The sequence below is a fragment of the Meriones unguiculatus genome, chromosome 12 (assembly GCF_030254825.1).
Source record: "Meriones unguiculatus strain TT.TT164.6M chromosome 12, Bangor_MerUng_6.1, whole genome shotgun sequence".
NCBI classification, from domain to species: domain Eukaryota; kingdom Metazoa; phylum Chordata; class Mammalia; order Rodentia; family Muridae; genus Meriones; species Meriones unguiculatus.
The window spans coordinates 16,720,882-16,736,933 of NC_083360.1; the positions used below are offsets into that span (position 1 = coordinate 16,720,882).

At 40.0% G+C, this 16,052-nt stretch overlaps 1 protein-coding gene across 4 annotated transcripts in view; it reads right to left on the reverse strand.

Annotated features, from left to right (window-relative positions):
- Nucleotides 1–8,713: 8,713 nt before the first annotated feature.
- Slit2 (slit guidance ligand 2) overlaps nucleotides 8,714–16,052 on the reverse strand; it is a 350,512-nt gene continuing 343,173 nt past the window's right edge. For all 4 annotated transcript variants that reach the window (XM_060365344.1, XM_060365345.1, XM_060365343.1 and 1 more), the window contains 3 exons: nucleotides 11,953–12,241; nucleotides 11,507–11,718; nucleotides 8,714–10,447 (listed from right to left, as the gene is read on the reverse strand). In XM_060365344.1, coding sequence (XP_060221327.1) covers nucleotides 10,206–10,447; nucleotides 11,507–11,718; nucleotides 11,953–12,241 — 743 coding nt within the window. In that variant the 3' untranslated portion in view covers nucleotides 8,714–10,205. The remainder of the gene's footprint in view (nucleotides 10,448–11,506; nucleotides 11,719–11,952; nucleotides 12,242–16,052) is intronic.

The window sequence follows — 16,052 nt, forward strand, 5'->3', positions numbered from 1 at the left end:
GGCTATGACACCAGCACGTTCAACATTGTGTTGCCCATGTTCCACCCACAGGGGTAGAAACTCATAGGGGGAAGGAGCACAAGAGGAAAAACTGTGTTCTGACGTCTTTACAATGCTGCAACGATACTACCAAGGAAACTGATGTGATCCTTCGTAAGTCTCACGGTTGTGCCTGAACAGACATTTCTACTCCCACATCACCCAATGATTGCCCATGCTCTACCTGGCAGAAGATGTGTAGCCTCGGAAAAGATGTTCACCATCGGCCGGGCAACTCCTAAGGGGACTAGAGATGAGGCCTGCTGCTACATTAAGGGCTCTGCCCCTTCATAATTGTAGCAGTTTTTCACAGTATTCATAGGAGACTGGTTAGGACATCCTGATATAGTAGCATTCTGACATGCTCGTATACCCTAAGGACTGGGATGGACACACCATTATTTCTAAGGTGAAAGTGAGATATCTGAAAAGTTAACCCGTGATGTTCACAGACCAAGGGTGTGTTTCCATATGTGATACACTCTTCGTCATGGACCCAGTGGTTGGGTTCCTCAATATTTAATGATAGTCAACTGAAATATGGAAATAGGATTACTGCACACTGAGATTCTGCTTTTCAAAGGAATGAAGTCCGACTAAACATGACTGCTGTACATAAAGCTACAACTCAGTGACTGTGAATTGTTATCTTAACTAAATCCTGTGGGTAATTTGAAGTTTATACCTCTCTGCCTCCTTCTCTGCCCTTGCCTCTCTCTCTGCCCCTGCCTCTCTCTCTGTCTCTTTCTCTTCCCCTAAGCCCAGTGTGTGAGTGTGTCTGTGTGTATGTGTGTGTGTGTGTATGTGTGTGCTCATGTGAAAGTAAAAGGGCACCTTTAGATATGATTCATTGGAACTGACTGAGACTCTTGTTTTGTTGGTACACTGAGCCTCTATTGTCCTAGGTTGTGTGGCAAGTAAGGTTGAGAATCATCCTTGTCTTCTCAGACTTTTCTACGATAAAATCAAGTGTTTATAGTCTGAAATATGAACACATTTAAAATAAGGAGGAGAAAAGAAAACAAAACTAAAAGAAGAGAAACACAGAACGATATACACTTCATTTTCTGAATATTTAAATCATCCTTCTCTTTGCCAAATGATAAGAGATTTATTTCCTAATCAAACACCATTATGCATGCTGTTCAGAAATTATTCACTTCTCAGGTCTAAAGGAGCTAACAACCAGAAGAGAAGAATTTCATCTAATCTCAGAATAACAGGAAGAAAAAAAAATCAACATGAAGATGTAACTGAAATAAGAAGTGGATGTTGAGGGGATTTGGTGTGAGTACTCTGAGCCTACACCAACCAGGATCAAAGAAGTGCAAGGTTAGACACACACAGGTATGCATCTGTCTCTCTCCTGCGATAAAGCAGGCCACTGAGATTAATGAGAAGACACTCCATGCTCATTCAAACACAGCCTTTTCCAAGTCTTTTGTTTCATTTTGTTTTTCTTTTACAAACAAAACAGCTTCAGACCAAAAATGAATTCAGGGATATGACTTTGTGATGTCTGATCCTTTGTCCATCTTAAGCAGTAGCAGATTTCAACTGCTCCAAGGCATCCAGGCTATGAAAGCGCATATACCTAGGAACAAGGATCAAACTGCCAACAGTTGGCTGAAAACATGCTCTCACGTCGGTTTCTGATGTTGGAAGGAAATCTCATTAAAAAGAGTTGTTTTTCTTTCCAAGTAAGTAATGATGAGAATGTTTTAATATTTCTTTACTAGGGAAATGTTATTCATTGACATTGTAAAAATGTCCTTTAGGAAATATTTAGTCACCTCTGAATACATCATTAGACAATTCAGTCTATCTCTCAGTTCTAGAAAAATCAATATTGTATTATGGTCAGAGAGTCGGGAGACCTGGACTGTGTGACCTTGGGCAAGTCTCTTAATCTCTCTGCCGCAATCTATTATAAACAAAAAAAAAAAAAAAAAAAAGATTTTTCTCCAAGGGAGAGTAAGATTAATGTCAGCAGGTCTTATAGGCAATTGTCTCTGTGGCTTATTTGCCAGTCCATATTTCTGTGTGTGTGCTTTTTAACTTTTATTTTCATTTGAATCCAAATTTACCCATCCACATATTAATGCACAAACAATGCTTATTTGAAATGTGGTTGGGCATTGCTGATACCAGAATTCATGTTTCTGGATATTTTTTAGGTGCTCTCTTTCTTCCCTTTTTTGGTAGGAAGAGAAAGCCAATGGAGAAGTTCTTCTGGGTTAGGAGTTATTATGCATTAGTACCTCTCTACCCTTGTCATTTCCTGCTTTCTTATTCTCAGGCATCTTGTTTCATCATCCCAGATGCCACCTATCTTGTTCAAAGCTAGCCAGTTTTATGGTTAATGAACTTCCATCTTGTCCATCCATTACAGTCATCAACATTCTTCCCAGAGAGCATACCTGCACTTTTGTGAGCTGTGACTAACGCGATCCAAAGTCAGTGCATGCCGGCACACCAAATGGCAAACCCACAATCCCATCTTATTTTCCAGCTGCTCCTCTAACCATTTTCCATTGTCCATAACCTATGGCTAACCATTCATGCCTGCTTGTGTTAGAATTGCTCTGCTTTTCTATTCATTCTGAGATCAAATTTTCCCTCTAAAAATATGAGAATTGTTTGAAGTCATATGTTATACTTCTGGTCAATTTTATTCTGATGTGTTTCTGAATTAGGGTGCCCATTTTCTTTTTTTTTTTTTTTAATTTTATTTTTTTTTTATCAGTTACATTTTATTAACTCTGTATCCCAGCCGTGTCCCGATCCCTCATTCCCTCCCAGTCCCTCCCTCCCTCCCTCCCTCATCTCCACCGTGCCCCTTTCCAAGTCCACTGATGGGGGGGACCTCCTCCCCATTCATCTGATCCTGTTTTATCAGGTATCTTCAGGACTGGCTGCAAAGCCCTCCTCTGTGGCCTAACAGGACTGCTCCTCCCTTCGGGGGTGGGGAGACCAAAGAGCCAGTCATCGAGTTCCTGTTAGAAATAGTCCCTGTTCCCCTCACTTTGGGAAACCAATTGGTTACTGAGCTACCACAGGCTACATCTGAGTGGAGGTTCTAGGTTATATCCATACATGGTCCTTGGTTGAATGTCAGTCTCAGAAAAGATAGGGTGCCCATTTTCTTGGCTTCAATTACCCCCTGAATTGGGAACAATCATTGCTCTCTCAAACTTTATATCTCACATTCTATCATTTGCTTTTAAATATTCTTTGTTGTCATCCGTCAACCTAAGAATAACTATGAAGGGGTAACGAAGAATTTCTTTGTGAAGAATCTGGCATACCAGAGTAAAATATTTGGGCCTTGTTCTCTATATCTTGGGAATTAAATTATTTTTCCATGATCTAGAGGAGTATATCATTTTCCTCAATAGATTGGACAGTGAGCTGCAGGATAAAAGCCTGGGTTTTCCAGGTTATCATCTTTGACCTTTGACCTTTTCAGTTCAACGTAATCATCACAATTGAAATAAAATCCAGATTTTCATTATCATTTCTTTATTTTTTTACTTTTTATTTTAATTTTTTTATTAATTAGACTTTATTTTTTATCCCCCCTGTAGTTCCCTCCCTCCTCCCCTTCCAATCCCTCCCTTCCCTCTCCTTCTCCACACATGTCCCTCCCTAACTCCACTGGTAGAGGAGGTCTTCTTTTCCTTCCTTCTGATCCTAGTCTATTAGGTCTCATCAGGAGTGGCTGCATTGTCTTTCTCTGTGGCCTGGTAAGGCTGCTCCCCCCTCAGGGGGAGGTTATCAAAGAGCAGGCAATCAGTTCAAGTCAGAGACAGTCCCTGTTCCCATTACTATGAAACCCACTAGGAGACTGAACTGTCATGGGCTACATCTGTGCAGGGGTTCTGGGTTATCTCCATGCATGCTACTTGGTTGGACTATCAGTCTCAGGGAAGAGCCATGTGCCTAGATTTTTTGGATCTGATGCTCTCCTTGAGTGAGCTGTCCCAGAAGTAGAAAGACACATACAGTATATACTCACTCATATAAACATGTAATATAGGATAAACCTACTAAAATCTGTACACCTAAAGAAACTAATCAAGAGGGAGAACTCTGGCTAAAATGCTCAATCCCCATCCAGAAAGGCAAAGAGGATGGACATCAGAAGAAGGAGAAAACAGGGAACAAGTTAGGAGCCTGCCAGAGGGCCTCTAAAAGGCTCTATCCTGCAGATTATCAAAGCAGATGCTGAGATTTATGGGCAACCTTCTGGCAGAGTGCAGGGAATCTTATGAAAGAAGTGGGAGTTAGTAAGACCTGGAGGGGACAGGACCTCTATAAGGAGAGCAACAGATCCAAAAAATCATTATCATTTTTTAATGCATAGATATTTTCTGCTAGGTTTCTATTTGACTTATTTCTTGAGTGTCTGGCTTTGGTATAAGAAGAAAGGAAGAATCAGTTTCACAGCTCAGATTAGTCAGCAGTTGTTTTATTTAGCTTCATTGGCCTTTCAGCTTGTGAACATTCTTCTGATATTTGGAGAATAATATTATTCTTAGATTTTGATGCTATTATCAGATAGTATTTTCAAAGGTATTTCTTTTGGAAAGTGTAAGGAGCTGCATTTGCATAGCTAAGTTGCCATTATTTTAAATGGGAAATCTCTTCCTTTGGTCATTTGGAAAACCCACTGCGAATAGGAACTCAGTGTGAGAATGCACGCTGAATATCAAGAAAGCCAGGAATTTGGGGACTCGCTCATGTACACTATCATATCATCTGTAAATAGCAATACTTTGACTTTTTCCTTCCTGGTTTGTATCCCCTTGATCTCCTTTAGTTGTCTAATTGCTGTAGCCAGATCTTCAAGTTTATATTGAAGAGGTATGGTGAGAATGGGCAGCCTTGTCTTGTCCTTGATTGTAGTGGAATTGCTTTGGGTTTCTCTCTACTTAACAAAGATGTAGCAGATGGGCTGCTTTTGCTTCATATGGGTCCTCTAGTAAGGGAAGTGGGGACTGCATGGGCACAGACTCATTTGCCAGCCTTTTGATCACTTCCCCCCGGCTGGACTGTCTTGTCAGGCCACAGAGAAAGAGAACACCCTCAGTCCTGATACAACCTAATGAGATGGGATGGATGTGAAAGGGAGCTCCCTTTTTCTGACAAAAAGAGGAGGTAGAAGAGAAGAGAGTGTGGAAGGGTGGGACTTGGAGGGGAGGAGGTATGGGGCTACAACAAGGATGTAAAGTGAATCTAAAAAAATGATGAAAATGATATCAGAAATATTTACACCAAAGAACAGAGTAAAAGAAAGGAACTGTCAAGAAAGAAAGAAGAAGAAGAAGAAATAAAAAAGAAAGAAGAAATAAAAGAAAAGACGAAAGAGGAAAAGAAAAGAAAAAAGAAAAACCTACCAAAGAGGCACTTGACAATACAAAGTTCCTTTCCTCCTTAGATTTATGCTCAAGCTGTCTTCCTTGTATAACCTGCTCCAAACTTTTTTTATTTCCATTCTCCATTCTACTTTACCATCCTAGACACAGTTTAAAGTAATTTTCTCACAGAACCCTTCCACCTCCTGGTATACACTTATGTGACTGAAAGTTTCTGTTGTGTTTTTTAATTTGTATTTTTTAAAGTCACCAAAGAATACCTTGAATTTCTGATCGCGTTGCCTTTACTGATGGAAAGCTGTAATAACAGGTTTGCACCACCAAGATTAGCTTTATCACATGATGAAAATGCTCATTTGATTTTTGTCATCTTGACACAGATGAGAATCATCTGGCAAAAGAGATCTTCAATTGAGAAAATGCTCCTAGAAGATTAGCCTGCAGGAAAGTCTGCAGGTCACTACTGATTAATGACTGATGTATGAAGGCTCATGCCAGTGTGGGTAGTACTACCCTTTGGCAGGCGGTCCTACCTTGTATAAAAAATAAGCGAGCAACCTGAGGGAGACAAGGAGCAAAGGAGCACAAGCTAGTAAGCAGTTTTTGCCTCAGGTTTTTTTTTTTTTTTTTTTTTTTTTTCCATTTGCTCCTGCCTTGGTTTCCCTCAGTGAGGAACTGGAAGTTGGAAGATGAAATAAACCCTTCCTTCATATTACTTTGTCATGGCTTTTTCATCATTCAATTGAAAGCAAGCTAGAGCATGGGGATCAAACCTACGGGTGTGTGCACAAGCAAGTACTGTATCAAATGAGAACACCCACAGCTCAGCTGTATTTCTAGTAGGGCATTGTTTCCTTAAAGGTGCCTCATAGTCTGATAGTGTCTGTCGGTTTGAATATTTGTGTAGCATCTGATATTGTCTTAGTTAGGTTTCTATTGTGATAAAACACCACAACCAAAAAGCAACTGGAGAGGAAAGGGTTCAGTTAGCTCATGCCTCAATATCTTCCACAGACCATCATCAGAGGAAGACAGGACAGGAACCTGGATGCAGGGACCAAAACAGAAGCTATGGAGTTCTTCTTACTGGCTTGCTTCCCATTGACTGCTCAGCCTCCTTTCTTATAGCACCCAGAACTACCAGCCCAGAAGTGGCCCTGCCCATAGGGATCTGGGCATTCCAGTATCAGTCAAAAATGAAGAAAACACTCCACACGGTTTCTCACAGGCCAATATTGTGGAGGCATTTTCTCAATTTTTAAAAAAGATTCTCTCTCTCTCTCTCTCTCTCTCTCTCTCTCTCTCTTTTTAAATGACTTCAGCTGGTGTAAAGTTGACATAAAACAAGCCAGCACAGTTACCCAGTCTATTTTCAGCCCCATATCCATGAAAAATAAGCTCTAACATGGTAGACATAGTCTGCTTTATCTGAAACTACATGAAATATCAGCCATCTTTTCTTGTAACTGATAGAAGACATGAAACAGAAATCATCTGTTAAATGACTTGTGAGTACACAAAGAAGATTAAGAGAGAAAATAGCTTCTATATTTTATAGCTTTCTCTACTTTATGTAATACCTCACATAAAGCTTCATATACTTTTTATAGCTTATATACTTTTACCAACATCACTTTAGAAATAACGGTCAGTACATGAGGCAGATGACACCATAAAGTTCAAGATCTTTATGTCCTGCATTGATTTCAAGTCTTTTAATCATTTCTCCAGAAGGAAATGTTACTGACAAAGCATATCATCTATAAAAGAAAATGCTCTGGGTAGCTCTTCAGCAAGGGTTGCCCTTTTACTGAACAACTTCAATCTATGCTCAGAAAACAAATTTCAAAGACTGAGGTGGATATTATTTATTGTTCACATTCTTCAATTGATTGTATATACAGTGTTCTGATGGTTTAATTCATGTGAGAATTAAAAAAAAAAAAACATGCCAAGCAAGAGTGCTTAAGAACTTCCTCTTTTTCATTACAAATGTATGTTATTGTATGTAATAGTTTCAATTTTGTATTTTCAAAAATCAAATTCTGTCACCAAAGCTCTAGAGTGTTTTTTTTTTTTTAATTTAAAAGCGTGCTATAGTCAAGGGCTTATAAGTAAGGAACAGTTTTTAACATGAATAATTGCCTTTAAATTATGTGATTTGCTAATAGTTATCTGGCTGTGGAACTTTCTCCATTATAGGCTCATGACTGGAAGGTAAATCAAATGTGACCTCTACAAAATTAACTCTGCTCAAATTCTAGAGAAATAGAACTTTATTTTGTGACTTCATAATCAGGAAAAATAAAATATATCTTGTAAAAACCACGATAATATCTTTTTCCACTTTAAAACAGAAGTAAAAAGTCAAATCTCTACTAAGATTACTTAAATATTCATGGTCAAGAGCTCTGAAAATATGGCTTCAAGGCTTAGCAATTCCCATGTACAGGCAATTTGTGACTAAACTGTTGTCTATAGTATCAGCAAATACACTGGTAAAAACTGCCCAATAATGAGTGCAGCTCCTTTGATTTCCAGCCTTGTACACCAAAATAAACCAGGTAACACAGGAATTCCATCCACTTATAGAATGGAGACTTTACCTATAAAAAACTTATATCATAGCTCTTTCTATGAAATATGCAACCCAGAAACACTAGCCCTTAAGATAGTGTTTATCTGAGACATCAAGTGGAAATTTTTGTTGTATTTGTAGATTGTTCCTTGCTTAATGAATGTTTCAATGCTTCTGTAAAAGGAGGCAATCCATAGGAACACATGAATGTTTTATCGTGGTTATTTAATACTTATGTAATACAACTCAATTCATTTTAACCAAGAACAAATGAATTATTGGATGTTCACACCTAAAAGATATTGTTGTACCTGTTTGTATGTGTAGGATTGTCTTAAAAAGAGATGAATCACTTGAACAATGGAGGCCAAGTATTAATATTCTGTCTAGACAATGGCACTTTCTTGATATGAATAGCTGGCAGTTCTGAATTGTTGGTTCTAGCTAAGGCAGTGAGGCTTAAAGAAGATCCTTTAGCACTATTTTATCTTACATTTCTTTTTGGTGGGAGAATTTAATTTAATATACATTTCCTTAGCAAAGAATATGTTGTTCTATCTGCCTCTTCTATGAGACCTCTAGATGTGAGGATATGTTAATTTCAAAGCAACTTCTGGCAACATAAAGGTAAAGGTTGCCTTTCTTGTTCATTTTGTGTCACTGCATCATGTTTATAAAGAAACACCTGCAATTTCTAAGAAAACGGCCAAGCTGTTAGTGAAGTAGATATCTTTTAATTTACAAACATCAGTAGCATAACTGATATTAGTCTGCAGAAGACAAAGCATAACATGTACATCTAATTTTCATTGTTAAAAAGTGTTTTTCTTTTAAAGAATCATCTGTATCTTCACAGGGGACCTCGGGATTTTAATGAAGAAAGAACACAGTCCACTATAAATCATTATCAACTCTACAATGTTATTGAGCAGCAAACATATTAACATGGGAGCAGTAAGGTAATAAAGGAGTTTTATTGTCTGGAGAAAAATCACAGTTTTGACATAACAGTCTTTCTTCTCCCACCCTCCCCCAAAGCATGGCAGGGAAATGTTTATTAATTAATTTGGAAAATGTCTACTTCTTACTGTCCATTTGCTACAGATAATCCCTTCTTCCTGTGAGGACATGTGGCAGGCGAGTGCACTGCTGTTTCTACTCTCAGAGTTTGCAAACCCTCTGCAAGTGTCCTGAAGGAGGCCACAGTTCAGTGATATCAGTGGTCAGATGTCAAGGTCAGCCAACAGAACATATACCTATCCCAAGATAACAAAATAACATCCTATGTTAGTACTATGGCCCAAAAAAATCCTGATTTTTTTTTTAAAGTTTGAAAATGTACAAAAATATCAGGACAATTATAAATTAATATATATTAAAGCATCAAGAAACAGTCCAAAGTGATGACCTAAATCGTTAAGTACAATGTACTTTAATACAATAAATATTCCTCATTGAAAATGAATACTGTATAGGGCTATTTAGAACTCATAGAAACAAGAATTCATATTATTACTAATTTTTTATTTATCAATAATCTATTGGTTCTTTACCATCTCCTTTATCATTTATATTACAAAAATTTAATACTGGAAAGTGGTAGATAAACACCTTCGTGTGCTGTCTCTGCTGGTGTGCTGTCATTGCCAGCGACAATAAAATATATCGCAGCACTCCACACCCATTTCTCTCTGAATGAAACCCAGATATCAGGACACTTTATATCGTGCACAAAGTATTTCTTATCCCTTGTATCTCTCTACAGATTCTGGCCTCATGGTCTCATTCACATACTCGTGCTCTCTCTGTCCTTGAGAACTGCACTGATGTGAAAGGGGTGTGGGTTTTATGCTATGGGCAATCACATGAGTGTACAGTCCCATGTCAGGCTCTTGTATATGTGCTTCTGCTAGTAACAGCATGTTCCAAACATGGCTCCATGTTGCAATGGTCCCCACCGCTGCACGAATGCCTCCGAGTGTGGCTTTTCTCCACACTTCTCCAGTGTAGGGGAAGCTTTAGTACAAGCGTGTCTTTTATTATTATTTTTTTTTCCAAATGCAGACAAGTCTTTTATTATCATAATAAAAATAAGTCTGTTCTGTATTTTACAATATATTTCAAATATTTCCATTATGAAGCATGAACTAGTCCAATGTGGTCAAGAAGCGGACAGCCTTCGCTGAAGATGGAAGCTTCTGGAGGTATGTTTAGGAGGCACATCTTGTACAGCCACACTTCACCACCTTCTCAACCTCATCCACGAACGAGGAGCCATCTGTGCACTCGAAAGAGTATTTCCGCCTCTTGCTCCTCAGAGGTCCACAGCACTGCCCACCAGCACACCCGCCTCTACACTCCAAGCGAGACACTTTCTTTGTTGTTTGACAGGCAGCGTAACCCTGCTGCTTCTGGTAATAATCCCTTATTCGTTCCCCTCGACAAGAAATTTCTAGGAAAGAACAAGGAAATGAGAGCATTTTTAAAGGACAGACACTGCAAGTTCTGTAGAGCAACTCAAAGTCAAGCTCTCTGTGCTGTGGTCGCTGTCCTGCCTTCCACTTTGTGACTGCTGTTTTTATTGAGATGCTTTGTGGTCCATATTCTAGGCTGATGGCTTGACCCACTCCTCCTTGAAAAATGTATCTTTTAGATCCCTGTTTCCAGCAAAGTGAATGCTATATATGTAGACAATAAATACAACATGCTTGTTCTGACAAGAAAATTGGATTCCTAAATTTTTTCCTTTATTGCAAAAAAGGAGAAATAATACGCATCTTCTGTTTTTGGCAGGACTAACAGCTGGTTTTGTTTACCACGGGGAGCAGTTTCAGAGAGAACGCAATTTAATTTATTAGACCTAGAATTTAATATTATCCAATATGTTACTTAATACAAGTAACATTCCACTAACTTCATAAATTACGCTAGCATGAAGTAGTTCAAAAAAGAGACATCTGTTAAAAGCTTCCGCAGGCATGTTCATTTTATTTGTCTGATGCACCAAAGTTGGTGCCAGCTGGAGGCCAGGCAAGTTCTAATCTTGGAAATAAAGGAGGGAGAGGTGGTCTGAAAACTCAGCCCGTTTCCATCTGTCTCACCTGCATAATTTACTGTGATAAATCAGTCCATTCTAAGGCTAAGGATGATTTGGTACTCAAACCAGAACAGAGTAACACCTCCATAGTCTCTCTGTACCCAAAGCTATATCAACAAAACAATACAAGTGGGTCAGGGGAACAGGAGCAGCTGAAGGTGAGCTGTGCCTCTGTGCCCCGAAGCAGATAAAGGGAGACTTTCCACTGCCAACCAAGTTGTGATGAAATAGCCACGGAACACTTTAGAGTGGGAGGATAGTGCCGTTCACAGTCAGTGCCTGCATAACCCTTGACAAATCAACCAGCAGTAGCATCTACAAGCCACACAAAGCCCAAGAGTTTCCTCACTGCAACCTTCCATCTCTTTCGCCAGGGATGAGGCACCTGTGAAGATGAGGAGTTGCCTAGCTTACCTCTGTCGCAGCTGTCCCCAGTGTAGCCACTGCTGCACTCACAGTAGGGCTGCCCCAGTCCAGAGAGCCTGCACCTTCCATGCTTGCACTTGATCACCTGACAGGGGTTAAACAGATCTTCTTCTTCATCGCAGAGGACACCCCCATGGCCCTCCAGGCACTTACAGCTGTAGGAGAAGGCATTGATGGGCAAGCATGTGCCATGCACACATCTTCAGGGAGGGAGAAACAGAGGAACGTCAACGTGGTTGATACAGTCGGTTAGAAGGTATCATGGTTAGAAACAAACAAACAAACAAACAAAAAACATGTCTCAATAGAGAGAAGAGAAAGCTAACGCATTGATTTGTTTTCCCCTCCCACCCTGCCAAACTCCTACCTTCTTTTTTTAGATGACACTTTGAGAATTAAGCAAATGTACTCAGTACCAAATAACTGGAACTCACTTGTTTCCAAGGCAGGGGTCATTGGTTCGCTGGTCACAGAGGGGGCCCATCCATCCTTCCTCGCATTCACAGGTGAAGCCTGATTGGCTGCTGGGCTGACACGTGCCGTGGGCACACACTTTCTTGTGGCATGGTTCACAGCCAGGGAGAATTCCGGTTTGCATGGGCACTTTCCGGAAGTCCTGCAGCTCACTATTGATGTAAAGGTTCCGGATACAGCCATGGAAGCTGGTGCCGTTCTGACCAGGGGCCTGGCGCAGAGATGCCACGTTACTCTTCCCGGGCATGCCTAGGAGGAAACAGCATGTTAGTTGAGACTCTGAACAGGGTCCTCAGGCATTTGCAACTGAGAAATAGCAAGGTTCATCAGCCCCTCTCTGTTAAATTGGGATATGTGCGTCCAGATGAGGAGGTAGAGAAGAGATGGGTATCTTGGTTCTCATTTTGGTCCGATAAGTAGGTTACTCTAACTTCTAACTAAAAGAAAGAAACCTACTTTATTGGTGGCCATTTTTTTAAATGATTTGTTTTTTAATTTTATGTGCACTGGTGTTTTGCATGCATGCATGTCTGTGTGAGGGCATGAGATCCCCTGGAACTGGAGTCACAGACAGTTGTGAGCTGCCACGTCATTTCTGGGAATTGAACTCAGGTCCTCTAGAAGAACAGCCAGTGCTCTTAACCACAGAGCCATCTCTCCAGCCCTGGTGGTCAGCTTTTAATTTGTAAATTTGTTTCAAACAAAACTTCAATATATATCTAATATATATGAATATGTATAATCTTCAAGAAGGTCTGCTCAGAGTAAGAACTAGACATCAAAGTTATTGTTCCTTTTCTTATGGGTCGGCACCAGACACCATGCACACTGGGAAGCCACACTTTATAATATTCCGATTAATTCTTTCTCTAATTAAATCGAAGAGTAGGGCCTAAAGCACTTGAGCCACGTGTTCCATATCACCCATGTAACAGTTGGCTGTTTGCTCAACCTTCTTAATCATGGAACCCCAGGTCCAGTCTACCAAGACTCTGAGATGAGAGCTGGGATTCACAGTAACCCACCACTTTGTCCCTGTCAAAGTCTGACTTCGCAACTAACCTAGCACCTTCAGGGCAAGATCTCACTTACTCAAGCACGTCTGTGCCTAAAATGCTCCTTTTGCTTCTTATCAGGAGAGCACCTCATTCACACCATGTTTTTTTCTTGCTACTTCCAGTGAAGCTTTCACGTAAAAAATTAAAAATACAGAATATGTTCCAAAACAAGCGTTATTTGCAATCTTGAGGCACATACATTCCAGAGGTGAATATCATCTGGTAACTGTTATTTTGGCAAGGCAAGGAATCTTTCCATGGTCTGATCCAGACCCTGAAATAGTTCCTTGACAGCACTTTACACAGAGGTCCTGATGGGACACTGGGTGAGGAGAGGGCAGGGAGTTGGAAGCCTCTGAGCCAGTGACTTGCCCGCCTCCTACCCTACCCAGGGTTCATTTCCACTGCACTGGATCTCTGAGCTACTGCTTGGGGTTATAGGCTTGGCAGATGTCACTGGTGTGGGCTTCATCCTCCAGAGGACCATTGCAGATTATTGTCCTTGCTCTGTGTCCCTTTTGAGGGCAAAGAGCCCCATTTACGTCTTAAAGGGCACAACAATCAAGCATGGAGGTATAAAAAAGCCACTAGTGTAGAGGTCCAGTCTCTAATATTGGTTGAGTGTGTCATGGTTAATCTTCATTACCAAGTCGACATGATTTAGAATTACTATATATCTGAGTTTCTTCCCAGTACTGTTGTGAAATACCCTGACAAAAGCAACTCAAGGAAGAAAAGGATATTCCAACTTTCAAATCAAGAGTGTAGTACATCATGGCAGCAACATTAAGGCCACAGTGGTTTGAAGCAGTGGGTCACATCACATGCACAGCCAGAAAGAAAGAGGGAGGAGAGCTAGTACTCAACTCATTTTATCTGTTAGAGTCCTGGGTCCCAGGGAATGGTGCCACACTTACTAACATGGTCTTCCTCACCAATTAACTTAGCCGACATAGTTCCTCACACCCCTGCCCAAAGGCTAAATAATCCTTCACAGGCAAATACACTTCAGGATAGTTGCAGAAAGGCTTAACACCAGAAAGACATACTGTGAATGAGGGTGTTACAGTACCCTGGGCTTGGATCTTAGGCTAAGTATAAAGGAAAAAGACCGCCAAGTGCTTGCATTCCTCTAGCTCTGCTTACAGACTCCTGCTTCCTGCCTTCATGCCTTCCCTGCTAAGACAGACTGTATTCTCAAATCGGAATACAGAATGGACCCTTTCTTTCCTAAGACTGTTTATTGTCACTGCAATGACAAAAGTTACTAGAAGAGTATAACCTGCCTTGTCACTTTCCTGCTCTCAGTTAATTGCCTCTTCTCTACCTCAGGAAGACAGACCAGAGAAGTCGTTCATCAGCTTCTCATGCATAAGTCCTATTCAAAGTGTATGTTCAAAGAATGGCTTTTTGTCCCTCCCTACCCTGAGATGTCAATCTTACGTGGGGTGGGACAAGTGCAGAATTCTAAATGCTACCACGCAACACAGGTGTTTCTGATGCAAGAGGCTCATGGTCATACTAGAGCAGGTACTGCATTCTTTGTTCTTCATTTTTAGAGTTCATTTAGGTATTTACTCAGCATATGTAAGGCCATGGAAAATGTGTTACTACACCAAGATTAGAACACACAGTTGACCATTTCCAGAGGAGTACTAGTGACAGGAAATTCTTTGTAAATCATGTTTATCCATCACAAACGTGTAGACTTTAATGGCACTCAAAATTATGGGTTATTTCTTGAAAATGTAAAAAATGAACTTCTTTCAAAACTATCTTAATAGCTCATTTTGGTGGAGATACAATGTTTACATGTGCTTAAGTCCAGACTAATTTAGACTGGCAAATTTCCTCAGCAGTGAGAAGCAATGGTGAACTTGTGTCGCTTAATTCCAAAGCTTACAACAACAAGCTAAGTACTCAACTTTCAATAGCATCAAAATCAAGACCTTTGTAGATTATTTTTGGACCTTGAGAGTGACCCAAACACCCGCTCACAAACAAACCACATGTTCTACCCTGAATTACCTCTCTAACCAAGAATTATTCTAGGTCAGCTTTTAATACATTTGTTTTAGAGTGCTAGCTCTTAGCTGATAAACTGAAGCAGATCCATAATTTTTTCTTTTGACATAGTAATTTACGCTACAGCCAAGGATGTCCTGGAACCATAAATACCACTTCATCAGCCTAGAGTACAGATTCACACTGCCTTAGCATACCTGGTAAACTACAATGTTGCTTTTTCTATGACTTTCTTGTATTTCATGGACTTTGGTTGGAAGTAAATTAATTCACCAATCACTCAGTAAATAACTTCGTAAAAGCATTTAAAAAAAAAAAGCCTTCATGGCCTATGTTTCATAATGACTATAAGGGGTAGATATCATTGAACTCTTTTGTCCAAAGGAAACACTATTTTTGCATTAGATGCCTAGATGCCTATATCTGTGTTTTACTTCGCCCGACAGTTAAGTAATAAGTATTCTGGTTGAATTGTTATATGGAAAAACATTGCAGTTCTTCTGGTTTATGTTACATAAAACAATATCATAAATAATAATGCAGGAGCACACTTAGCGCCAGTTTGCATTTTTTTTTCCCAGAGAATGCTTCTACAATAAACTAAGGCCCAGGATGTCTAGTACAGCCCTCCCTGGGGACAGCTCTGGTTTTAATTAGACTTGGCCTTGCTTCCCTTTTGTTGACTCAGCAATTCTTGCCTCTGCCATGTGACAGTTGTGCTGTGGTCTTATGGGTTCCTTATATTACAAAATCTCAACCACCCCAGGAACCACAATGTTGAGAGGAAGGAGATGGGCTCAGTGTATTTTCTGGCAGTTAAGGCTAAGACCAAGATGATATCCTTTAGGCTTGAATATTCAGATGTGCTTCTGGATTCTTCCAAGACCTCAACCCTCGGAAGGATTAGCACTTTTTTTATTTGGGTGTTTAATGTTTGCCTCCTTAAGAAATGTCCTGTCTTAAACAATTTCATCTGA